General features: G+C 45.5%; 1 protein-coding gene across 3 annotated transcripts in view; it reads right to left on the bottom strand.

The window, feature by feature from the left end:
- The window catches only part of tjp2b (tight junction protein 2b (zona occludens 2)), an 86,200-nt gene extending 74,096 nt beyond the window's left edge, over positions 1-12,104 (bottom strand). For 2 of the 3 annotated variants that reach the window (XM_028578317.1, XM_028578318.1), the window contains exon 1: positions 11,566-12,104. In XM_028578317.1, coding sequence (XP_028434118.1) covers positions 11,566-11,628 — 63 coding nt within the window. In that variant the 5' untranslated portion in view covers positions 11,629-12,104. The remainder of the gene's footprint in view (positions 1-11,565) is intronic. The other variant, XM_028578319.1, reaches the window with a different exon arrangement.
- Positions 12,105-12,963: the final 859 nt, after the last annotated feature.

The following is a 12,963-nucleotide window of genomic DNA, read 5'->3' as shown; positions in this document are numbered from 1 at the left end:
GTGAACCCATAGGAGGAGGGTAGGGGACCAACCAGGTCCACATTGACATGGTCAAAGCGTCTCTCCGGAACTGGGAAAAACTCCAACGGGGCTTTAGTGTGGCGGTGTACTTTGGCCCGTTGGCACTCAACACAGGTGTTAGCGCAGTCCCTAACATCCTTCTTGAGGCCGTGCCAAACAAACTTTGCTGCAACCAGTCTCTGTGACGCTTTCGAACCCGGGTGGGAGAGACCATGGATGGCATCAAAACCTTGTCGTCTCCATCCCGTGGGAACGAGTGGCCGAGGACTGCCTGTGGAGACGTCACACAGGAGCATGGCGCCGGCATCGCCAAAAGAGTCAGCGGCCTGTGGTCCACAAAAGCAGTGAAGTGTCGGCCTTCCAGCAGGGAACGAAGTGTCTGATGGCGAGGTAGAGACACAGCAGGTCCCAGTCGAAAGTGCTGTACTTCCGCTCACTGGGGCGCAACTGACGGCTGAAGAAAGCCAGTGGCTGCCAGGCCCCGTCCACCCACTGCTCGTAGACAGCACCAACAGCTTAGTCAGAGGCATCTGAGGTGATGGCGATGGAGGCCGTAGGAGAAGGATGCGCCAGCATGGTGGCGTTCGCCAGGGCTGCCTTTGTGGCAGCAAAAGCCTTGTCCCTGCTCTCAGTCCAGTCCACAGCGTGTTTGGGTTTACCTTTCAAGGCCTCGTGCAAGGGCTGCATGAGCTGAGCGGCTCGAGGGATGAAGCGGTGGTAAAAATTCACCATGCCGAGGAACTCTTGCAGGGACTTGACATTGAGCGGGCGTGGGAACTGTGTGACCGCCTCCACCTTTGATGGGAGAGGGACTGCACCGTCCTTAGTGACTCTCTGTCCCAGGAAGTCAGTGGTGGAGAGACCAAACTGGCACTTGGCAGGGTTGACAATCAGCCCATTGGCTAAGCCGTTCGAAAAGGGTGCGGAGGTGTGCCAGGTGCTGAGATGTGGACAAGCTCGCTACCAGGATGTCATCCAAGTACACAAAAAGGAAAGGCAGGTCCCGCAACACAGAGTCCATGAGGTGTTGAAAAGATTGAGCTGCGTTTGAGGCCGAACGGCATGCGCAGGAACTCAAAAAGACCAAATGGCGTGATCACTGCCGTTTTGGGAACATCCAGTGGGTGTACAGGCACCTGATGATATCCCCGGACGAGGTCCACTTTGGAAAAAAAATCACCTTACCAGCCAGGTGCGCTGAAAAATCCTGTATGTTCGGGACTGGGTAGCGGTCAGGTGTCGTTGCCTCATTAAGCCGCTGGTAGTCCCCACAGGGGCGCCAGCCGGCACCAGGTTTGGGGACGAGGTGGAGAGGTGATGCCCACAGGCTGTTGGATCGGCGGATTATGCCCAGGTGTTCCATATTCGCGAACTCAGCCTTTGCCACGGCAAGCTTGGTTGGGTCGAGGCGCCGAGCACGGGCGTAGACAGGCGGACCAGTAGTGGGGAGATGGTGCTCCACACCATGCTTCACAGCAGATGCGGAGAAAGTGGGCTGAGTGAGGGCTGGGAAACCGGCAAGCAGACGGTGGAAGTCATCTGAGGCTGAGAGCATGCTAGACAGTCTTATGGAATCAGCCCCGCTGAGCGTGCACGTATAAGAACAGAACGTGACGGCGTCGATCAAACAGCGGTTCTTTACATCCACTAACAGCCCATGTGCACGCAAAAAAAAGAAATCGGATCCGAGGAGGGGAATGGCAACTTTCGCTGTAACAAAGTCCCAGACAAACCGATGTCCTTCGAAACACAATTCAACGTACCTCGTCCCGTATGTGCGGATGGGGCTACCATTAGCAGCTTCCATAGGGGGGCCGTGGCTGTCGGTCACCATGTCCAAACGGGAAGCAGGTAGGACGCTCCTCTGTGCTCCCGTGTCGCACAGAAAACGCCGTCCGGAGATGCTGTTGCGGATGAAAAGCAGCCTGCCAACGCGGCCGACGCTCATGGCCACTACTGAACGCCGGCTCTGCCGTTTCCCGACCCGCCGAAACTGCATGGCGAGCGGCATTTGTTAGCCTTGGTTCCAAACTTTGCATGGTAAAAACACAAGCCTGAAGACAGTTGGGGGGCAGAAGACTGCAGCCAACGAGAAGTTGTTGCAGCGACAAGGGTGGAGTCCCCCAGCGTCACAGGAGCAATGTGCGCGGGAAAAAGCGCGGCCACACACTTCCCTGACTCGCCAAGAAAAATTGATCAGCCTCTTCATCCAGTCTACAACAGCCAGTGATTGTGGTGTTGGCTAGTGCAGCTCTCACTTGGGAAGGCAGCTGGCACAGGAAAAGCTGGATGAACAGAAAATCTGGTCTGTGCTCACCCAAGAGATCCAGCATACGGTCCATGAGCTCGGACGGTTTTCTGTCACCCAGTCCTTGAAGGGAGAAAAGCCTGCCGGCTCTCTCAGCGTCCGACAGTTCAAACGTTTAACAGGTGGGCTTTGAGCGTCGTATACTTCTCAGTTGCCGTAGGAGTTTTTAGAAGGCTCACCACTCTAGATGCTGTTGAATTTCCAAGAGCCGACACAACGTAGTAGTACTTTGTTGTATCCGCGGTGATCTCACGCAGAGCGAACTGTGCTTCAGTCTGGGTGAACCATGCCGATGCCGACGATTCCCAGAATTCAGGGAGTTTCAGGGTAACAGCGTTAGTGGTCATGATCGTGTCGTGTCTCTGGATCCGTCCAGCAGACTAACGTCGGGGTCACCGGTGTGGAAATTGAAGTAGATTTACAAGAAGCAATTTCTCACGTTGAGCACACGAGTGCGTGTGTCGTTTATTTTTCAGGAAGATAACACTCTCAGAGAAAAAGGCGCTGACCAGCAACAAACCTCGTAGGGTCTAACGTCATCACGCATTCAGAACATTTAAAAGGGGCCGCGGTCCCTGAACAATGATAATTACATGAAGTGACTAAGGACAGTAAATTACATGTATATGTATTACGTTCATCACTGCATGTAGAACCATATAAAGAACAAAGTGCTGTGTTAATAATCAACAGTGTGTAGAACCACACCTAACAAATAAGGTGAATTATGTATGTCACATTCACTACAATAGACTAACATTTTTAAGCACTGGCCGCACGGCCACCAAGCCCCAAAATTTAGTGGCCAAAGTACATTTTTGGTGGTCCACATGTAAATCTTTTCTTCACTGTTCACCGTACAGTGCAGTGCTGAGCTGAGATGTTAAATAAGGGCTTCACACTGATTGGCTGGTTTGGACACTATAGGAGACACAGGTAAACAAAGTTTTGTCAGGTACATTTCATTTTGGGTTTGTTGTTGTAAGACTCATTTTGGCCACAAGAAGCTGAAGTGCACCACTCCTCCATGTTCTGTTCTAAATTGGACTGGAAGTTTCATGTTTCCTTCTAGGTGAGATTCAATTTCTCCATCTCCTCTAAACACACGGTACATATATTGTAGTGGCTATACATTACAGTCATGTCTTTCTTTTGGCTAGAAGTGTATTTTAATCTGCGCTAATCTGCTGTTAGCGTTAGCTCTCACATGGAATAAAACATGAATGATTTTAGTCCTATTTAGAAAATGGGGTATTGGTGCACTTCAGCCTCTCGTGGCTGAAATGAGTATTACAAAAACACAATACAATTATCCTGACCAGAAAATCAATATTCACCTACCAACGTTTTTTATTTTCACCTGGTGAAACTTTTTTTTCCACCTGTTTCACAGATGAAAACAAATTAAGACAGGAGAGAAAACACTTGCCTCTCAGGACTTTCGCAGACAACAGACACAGAAGAAGCTTACATTTGGTTCTTTTACGTAAGTTTTGTAAGATTGTAAAATTTGTTGATTTGTAAAATTGTCCATCAGTCCTTTCTGAAGAATATATGTATACATAATTCCCTGATATTGCATACTTGTACGACTACTCTGTATTCTTGTCTCAGACACCCTACTTGTTGTGTGGCGCCAATAGCAGCTATTAGAAACCAGTCCAGAGAGTCCTAACAGGGGGAGCAGGGGGGGTGGATGTTGCTGCAGACAGTATATTTTAAGTATGTGAACTGATCTGAGTGGGTGAGGGTGGGGGTTGGAATGCTGAATAAAGGAAGCGTTGTTATCCACAGCATTAATGGGCCAACACTTTAGAGTCCCTAACACTGGAGTACAGGGCATCAAGGGTATGTGCATTTGTCTGTGCGTGAGTGCGTGTGTTTGTGTGTTGGAATTCATGACTGGCAGTGAAGCAGAAGAGCTGAGGTAGGCTATGCTAAGTGGCATGTCATTAAGTTGCATGAGAGGAGCATATCAGTCCCACTGGGCAGAGATACTGCCAGCTCATCGTACTGAGGCCAAGCATGCCAAAACATCCAGTCAACTGCAACTCTCAGGAAGCTAACAACATGCAGGCATTGCTTCATGGGATTTTCATACAGTCAAACTAATAAAAACTGTGCGTACTGGTCACTGTGGTTCATTATAAAATCCCAGTGCACCACTGAGTCTCTCCTGACTTGCTGATGTCAGAGTCCCAGTGGACCGCAATAGAGGAGTTTGCACCAGCGTCTGGTCCAAAAGTAGTTCAGCCACAAACATTCAGCAGCAGAGCTGAGAGCGTCGGAGAAGCCAACCGACACGAGGCCTGCTGCACTGCATCATGCTGCTCTCCATTTATCACAGTCTCGGGCTGTCAGGATATCAGATCTACATGACTATACAGGAGTGGCTAAAAGAATTCACAACAACAATATCAACGGGACATCTATAAAAAATAAATAAATAATGCTATCAGTCAAATTCATCTTTAACTTTGTTTAGCAAAGGATTATCTACACATTGTGGCTAAGATCAGCACTTTTATGCACACATGCCCAGTCAAAAACCTGGGCCAAGTTGAGCCCCGACAAAACGTAGCAGCACGTTTTTTTAAACTGAAGCGGGGGTGCGTTGAACACCCTGTTCTGTGCGCTCTGCCTTTTTATTACAACGGGTTTACAGACACGTCACTGCTGATTGGGTTTCACCAGTGCCAATAAACAAGAGACTGACCAACCAAATGAGAGAAAACATATCTCAGAGCATGTTGCACACCGTTCAGATGAAACATGTTGTTCAACATGGATTTGAGATTGAATGTGCCTATGGCCTCTGATTCGTCAATGTATCATGAGATACATCTTGCCCTCCGCACTCTGAATCTACTTCATGTGTGCATTGTGTGCTCATTTTCTACATTTTATGACACCAGGCTTTGGATGCTGTTTTAAGTCCTGCCCACATGCAGAGACCAGCAAGAGACCAGCGCTGCACCAAATGTAGTCTTCCCTGGTCTCAGTTTGGGTTTCAGCAGTGCACCACGCCCTTGGCCTCTGAACCCATTCCCCAGCCACAGGGCAGTACCAATAAACGCTAAACACAGACACAAATACACATAGATATAAAGACACACACAGGAATCTTATCGGTCAGCCACTCCCAGCAGTTGTCCAAGCCCATCTGGCACAGTTCCCATTGGTCAGGGAATATCTGGAATATCTTGAAACTTCAAGTAGTATATTGCAGTACATATCTTCAATCAGTTCTCTTGGAAATTCATTTATGGTCAAGGTTTCTCATCTGGGCCAAATTGGAAAGCTTGGTGTTAAGGTGCTGGCACACCAGGCGAACCGCAAGAACTAGTGTCAATGAAGGCTGACTGCAGCATCTCCTCACGTCTCCTGTGTCTTGGCCAAAACGTTGCACGTACGTTCTGCGCCTGCGTGAGAAGAAATAACTCTCCATGCCAGCAGGCGGTGGAAATCTATTTGTCATTCAAAAAGGGAAACTAGATATACAAACTGTTTCTATGATACAAACAACAAGCCTGCATCAGCAGCAGCCACACAGAGACTACGGTCCCTCTGCTTCACTCTCCGCCAGGACAGCAATGGACATCGGGAGATGGCTAACCAGACTGTCCATCTCCCAGTCTGTCATCCGTTCGCTCGGCATAGAAGTCTCTCTGCGGTGGGGGTGGAGAGGAGGGAGCTAGCTAGTTAGCTAGCTTGCTTATTCCACCAAACATGCCTTCATGCTATAATGGTTACAGAAACTGAGCCTGACAATGTTGTCAATAATTTGGCGAGTGTGTGAATGAAACATTAAGTTGTCATTAAGACTGTTTATGTTTATGTTGAAATAAATATACCTACACAAGTAGTTATGTATCTCGTACCTTTGCCCTCTAACGGACATTATGTGCAAAAATAGATATTTCAATAGTTTTAAGAAGTAATATTCCAACCATGCTTCCTGCCATGCTTCAGAGAGTCAATTTCATAACTCCAGGATTCAGACACTTCTCGGCCATCTCTCCCTATCATAATCTCAGCCTGCTGTCAGTTTCTGAATGCCATACAGACATGTTGACATGTCATAGTAGGAAAGCACAGGTGTATTCCAAACCATTACTGATGGCTGCATTCCACTTAGGAGAGGCCCTGGTATTGTGCATGCTGACTCACTGAAATAGCTTACTGGGACTCTTGATGGAATTGAGCCATCATTAAGGTTATCAATTTCAGCTGTGCTTTTCCTACTATGACAAGTCAAAGTCAAGTCTGCTGTGAAAAAGGTCCAGTGGATGCATGTCATGTAGGTGAGTGTATTTTAAAGTCGACTGGCATTGCTTTGATCAATACACAAGGAGGAGGCGGTAATTAGAGCTCCTAAAAACGCATATTTTGACATGAATGACCAAAACAAATCAACATAGTCAATATCTGTTGGCTTAGTTCATTTGCCTTACATTTTATGCAGAAAAGGCTAAAAAGGCAAAGCCAGTTCAGGTGAAATGGTGGATGAAGATACACGGGCAACAAGCACTGCAAGTGTAAACTCATTGTGGGAGGAGTGAGGTGAGGCTCAGCAGAGCACACTTGTCTGATCCTGTTTGCACACTTGTAATGTTGACTGTCCTGATTTCACTAGCAAAAACCAACTGTGCAGGAGATAACCTGAGTGAGAACAGGCAGTGACGAAATCAGCAGGCCGGAGATCAGAATCCTCACAAACACCACACAATGTCAGATGTTCATCCAGACTATTAACAGAAACTGTCCACTTGTCATTTAGATTGCAGAACTTCTTTAGAGGCGATCTGTGGACGTAGATGCAGTTTTCAAATTGCATTTTTGTAGCTATATGCTAACAACCTCCACAATTGAAAAAATAAGTCACTGGCTCTCCACATCTACAAATAACTAGTTTACAGTTAAAAGTGAAACTTTCTTTAGCTTAAGAAAGCCTAACCCTTACCACAAATTAACAATGGGCTGTGGAAATCAGCAGAGTTAAGGCCAATTTATGCTTATGCGTTAAAATGACGCTGCAGGTACGTACGTAGGTACGTGATGATACGGACCCTACGCCAAACCCTAACATGAAATCAAGGAGAGGGTTAACTTTTCCTGCTCCAGATTTCCCACTGTGGCCAGAAAGAACAGGGGAGACACTTTGTTTCTCTCACTAGGACTCTAGAGTCTAGAGTAAAGGAAAAGGATGTAAGGTAGGAAGGGAAAGACTATGGCTGGTTCCCAAGTTTCTAATTTGATATCTCCTCGCTTGAACCGGAAGTTGTTCTGGCCCTCCTTCATGAAGCTCTTGTTCCTGCCCGAGGAGCGAAGATGGAGGAGGGCTCTCTGAGGAGCTATAGGCAAGGATACAGAGAGCAGCCTTCCTGGAAGCCGTGCAGCTGAAAGGGTTGCTAACTCCACCCATACAGCGGACATATTCATGCCACGCTTCAGGGGAAAGACTTCTCATCCCTCTTAAAACACATTTCCTCATTTCCTCTCTCCTCACATGATTTCCTAGAGTCTCTCCCATGCTTCCTTGGTGGGACAGACTAAGATGCGAAAGGAAGGAAGGGAAGTAAACATGGATGCAGTTTCTGGGACGTACCCAGAGTGAGCACAAGGCCCAGGTGAACAAGATTAGCTGACAAGCCAACTGCCTCCTGAGGTTAGCCAGGACAGCCTAACAGAATCAGAGGATTTTACAAACTTTAGATACGGAGACACGAGGACACTGCTGCTGTATACATTTACATGAGGAGTTGATTCTTGAGCCAGAAACAGCCTTAATCTAATTATAGAGTCACTGTGTGTTGCACACAGGGTGGGGTGGTGGGGAGGGATGGCGCGAGGGGGTCCACAGCCCCGAGCTCATCTACCATCACTTCAGCGATTACTGTTGAAACACAACTCACACACACTCTAAAGCCACACATTAGGATGTCTGATGCATTCTGTCTAACTTAAAGCCCTAGCACTGAGCCATGAAGCACCCTGGGGTTCACAGGACTACAGAGAGGAAGCAAGGGAATCAGTGCTCCAAATAGTGCTGAAAGGATTAATTGTTGACTGACAGAAAATGAATCCACAATTATTCTGATAATACATTTTTGGAGAAAGGAATATGCCAGACAATGACTGGATCCAGCCTATGAACGTGAGGATGCGCTGCTTTGAATTGGAGTTATCAGGAGTTTTGGACTGTTGCTCGGACAAACTGAAGACCTTACCTTGGACTGGGGGAAATTGTGATGGCATGTCTACTATTTTCTGACAATTAATCAACTTGGATATTTTAAATTAAAATGTCCAAAACAGAAAGCAGGCATATCCTTACTTTTAATCCATGGTGTGGGTCAAGCTACAAAAACTGGATATTATTATGGATACTGGATACTATTTAATTTAATTTGATAGCTTCTTATGTTAGACCCTCTCTGCCTGGTAAATGTATGAGTGTCTTTAAAGCCCTCCATAGCAGTGGGAGATAGGGAACTTATTCTCCATATATACACATATACATACATACATACATACATACATTTTCTGTGTGGGTATAACACAGAAGACGTTAGAAATAGAGATGGTCCGATACCATTTTTTGCTTCCCGATACCGATTCCGATACCTGAACTTGCGTATCAACCGATATCGAGTACCGATCCGATACCAGTGGGTCATATATTTTATTATGTTTTAACAACTGTATACTACTATCCCTGAATGGATGTGATATGATGTATAACAGCTGTATACTACTATCTCTGTATGAATGTGATATGATTTGTTGTCCGTCTGGCTCAGGTTAAACTCTTTGTAAAACATGAACAAACACAAACAATGAATGTCATACAACTTTCTTTTATTCTCCAGTTTGACAGTTGGTTATAACGGAAAAAGAACATAAATAAACTACTTTAACGTAGATTGTCTTTAGGGCTTTATTACGTGGTATCGGATCGGTGCATAAACTCCAGTACTTCCCCATACCGATACCAGCGTTTTAGGCAGTATCGAGGCCGATACCAATACTGGTATCGGTATCGGAACATCTCTAGTTAGAAAGACATTAACTGTCTTCACAGGCTGAGTGGTAGACTACTCCACATGACAAGTTAGCTGGTCTTCTTGTGTAAAATCACTGACATGCCCCTTTAAATACAATAAACAATCAACAGTTTATTTGACAATGAAAATAATGGTAATGCAGCTGCCATGACGTGTCCCCTGTTAGTGTTAGCATGAAGCTCCAACTGTCTCTGATAGACATACGGATTATTCTGTGCAACAGCTCTCCTGTTTCCATGGATATAGTGCGTCAGTGTTTGGCTGTGCCAGCTGTTTCTATCTCATATGTGCCAGTGTGTGAATGCTCTCCCTGTTCACTGTCAGCAGCTGTGTTGGTGTGGATACGTCACTCAGGCTGAACTGGGCTCGCTGCTGCTAGAAGAAGCTGGTGAACAGAGCCCACTGAATCATGGGAGTATTGATAGAAAGTTGATGACACTCAGGATACTTCAGCTCCATTGATTTCTGGGAAGGTGATCATGGCTTCCAGTGAACAACAGTACAGTAGGGATGATACACTTCTCTCTGTAAGAAAGGAGAGGACTCAGCTGTGTCCTGATTCCATGTTCTATAATACATGAAGGTGCTGCGCTTCATTCAGCTGATTGTCTGTCTGTGTGAATGAACAGTGTACTGACTGGATTAGACATGGCTCAGGAATGGGATGGATAAAGTAGATTTGTGTTCAGTATGCATCACTGTTAAGTTCCTTTTAATTACATGAAAATCATCTCATTGATCCAGACTCAGTCACCCATCAGTTATTCAAAAAGAGTAAAAACTGGACTTTTCCTACACTTGCTAAGATCAACAGATGAAATCTACAGCAGACTGCCTGGGTTCCTAGAGGCTCATCTCCAACATGAGCGCCCACTTCAGCTGAAAGTGATTTTTTCACTAACACTTGCAACTGCTTTCATTGTTTCTCTCTTCAACTGCCAGTTCATCTACTTTTAGGTCTGACACTTCACGGTTTGAAGTGTACACACTTCAGCTTCCAGCGCTTACACGCCAAAGGCCAGTTCTTCTACTTCCATCTCTTACTCTCTTTCTTCTTACTGGGCATTCAACTCTACTAACTCTTCAAATGACACATCAAACCCTTTCAGAATTCCAACGACAAACTACAAACAATATTTCAAAAGTAAAGAATTAACATTTTAAGAAACAACCTGTTTACAACTGCTTTTTTTCTGTACAAGAAGCACACTTTAGGATTATTTTACTTTAGTGTATTAACAGTTTGAATGGAGGAGACATACAGCTCAGACATACTGCATGTATTAATAATGAAAAGCCAAGATGTTAGAGTACCGTTGTTGAAAGGATTGAAGAAGACTCTCCTGTCTGCCATAGAGCGCGCACACACACACACACAATTAAGGATGACCATTAATCTGAGCAGCCTCTCTGGGCCCAACCAGCCCAGAAGGAGCCTTAGGGGGCTGTTGTTACTGTGTGGTTATCACCTCTCCGCAACAGTCACAGTAACATTAGGTACAATTATGTGCCTACTAAATGTTCAATTGCCCTTATCATTAAAAAAAATAAAAATAAAACATTTTCACAATAGACAGTTCAACTATAGGCTTCTTCTGAAGCCAATGCAACAGGGAAAATATGTATTCGGTGTCCTGTGCCGTGTAGGTTTACGACTTGTTTCCCTTCACATTTCACTGAACAGGTTGGGGTGCCTTTTATCACAGGCAGCATGACAGAACAGCCATCGTCATTCACGTTTCCCTTCTGGTCTACTGATTACATCCAGTGACCTCCTAATCTCCAGAGAGCTTCCTCATCAAACCACAGCTGTCAATCTGGACAGGATTAGCATCAACTCGCAGCACTGGCTTTAGGCGAAAGTTGTAGTACTTTTCTCAGGTTACAGGCTGATTAACACCTGGAAACACCAGCAGAGTCCATAATATGTTCCAGGCTTTCTATTGGCCTGAAACACAACAGGTGTACTGACCAGCTGACTATTGGCTGGCCAACACGCACTTCACAGCCTGAACCAAGTCGGCAGGTTGTAAACGAAAACTATAGCCTACGCACACTCTTAACTTGGACAGTAAATCACGTGACAAAACGGGTTTACGTTATGGCCAAGTTACTAAGTGTTACCAAATGTAACTTCACACATGTCAAATTCAGTACAGCGCGACTTACTCCGACATTTTCGCTCTTGCTCGGGTAAGAGGCCAGTCTTCCTCCGCCTTTCACCGCCGGCATCCTGCTTCTCCTCGGCTCGGCTGGACAGGACAGCAGCTGTGGCGTCGCGGTTAAACGCAGAACCGTGTGGATTCAGACGGTCGTTAGCGTAGCCTGGGCTAGTTTTTTGAAATGAAACATATCTTAGTGACAGGCAGCCACAGTGCTCCGCCCTCCTCGCAGCCAGGCTGGGTTCCTCCAGGCGTACAGCCTACTGGAGCCAGCAGGCGGAAAGAGGGAGGTCCCGTCGGCTCACACTCCAGCACAACAATCATGGAAACACACGTTTCCTGTTTCCTTCATTGGAAACATTGTTTTCTATCTGCTGGAAGTGGCGACGCTCAGCCAACGGTTGTGTAAACATGTGGCGAACACCGCCACAGCTTGTCGGCGGTTGGGAATATCGACTAAACTGTAAATCTCATTTTCTGGAGCACACTACGTCGGCTACACGCTTATGGCTTTTTTTCTGTTAAAGTCTCCGATATGCCCACATCTCATGTGCTTTTTCTTGCCACCAATCACACGCCAGAGCCTGCGGTCAGAACCAATGACTGTATGGTCAGAGAAACATATTTTTATACAGTCTATGGTTAGGACTGAAGGACTTTTCACCCATATTTGGACATGTTCAGCTGTAACTGTTGTAACTGTCTTCAAGTGACAATCGGATAATGCAATTATCCCTATTTCTCTTAAATTTTTGGATTCATTCTGGTCGATTTTTGTCGTTTCAGTCCGTCACAGAACTGTGAGACTTGTGTTGCTGTCTTGTTTTCATGTTTCCTTATGTTTTACCTTATTTTATGTTCTTATTCAAAATCAATATTTATTTATATATATGTATATGTATCAACTTGTTTAATCATTTGAAATATGTTTTAGCTGGGACCTATTTATGACATTCATAAGAGTATAGTGGGAGGAAAGAAAAAAAAACATAGTGTCCTACTCTAACCCCTTGACTCTGTCAATGTAAGAGCATTTTGTCTTCTTCTCCGTCTAAACACTGAGAATAAAACTCCAGCTTGCAGCGTATGTAGAAAATCTCTTAGTGGTCATATTGTTTCAGAGTCACTACAGACTACAAATGTTAAAGAACTATAGAATTAACAGACAAAAAACTGTTTGTACTTCCGTTTATCAGCCTCTCAGAGTCTCATATTAGCTTCAAATATGGATGTATTGCATTATTATTATTATAATTCTGAAGTTAAATAGTTTAATATGATCATTACAGACAGTAGACATATGTATCTAAGTATTATCAGCTAGAGCAGGGGTCACCAACGCGGTGCCCGCGGGCACCAGGTAGCCCCCAAGGACCACATGAGTAGCCCTCAGGCCTGTTCTAAA

This window comes from Perca flavescens, chromosome 5, assembly GCF_004354835.1.
Source record: "Perca flavescens isolate YP-PL-M2 chromosome 5, PFLA_1.0, whole genome shotgun sequence".
Taxonomy (NCBI): Eukaryota; Metazoa; Chordata; class Actinopteri; order Perciformes; family Percidae; genus Perca; species Perca flavescens.
The sequence above is the reverse complement of the archived record's forward strand: the minus strand, read 5'-3'. Positions and strand labels throughout refer to the sequence as shown.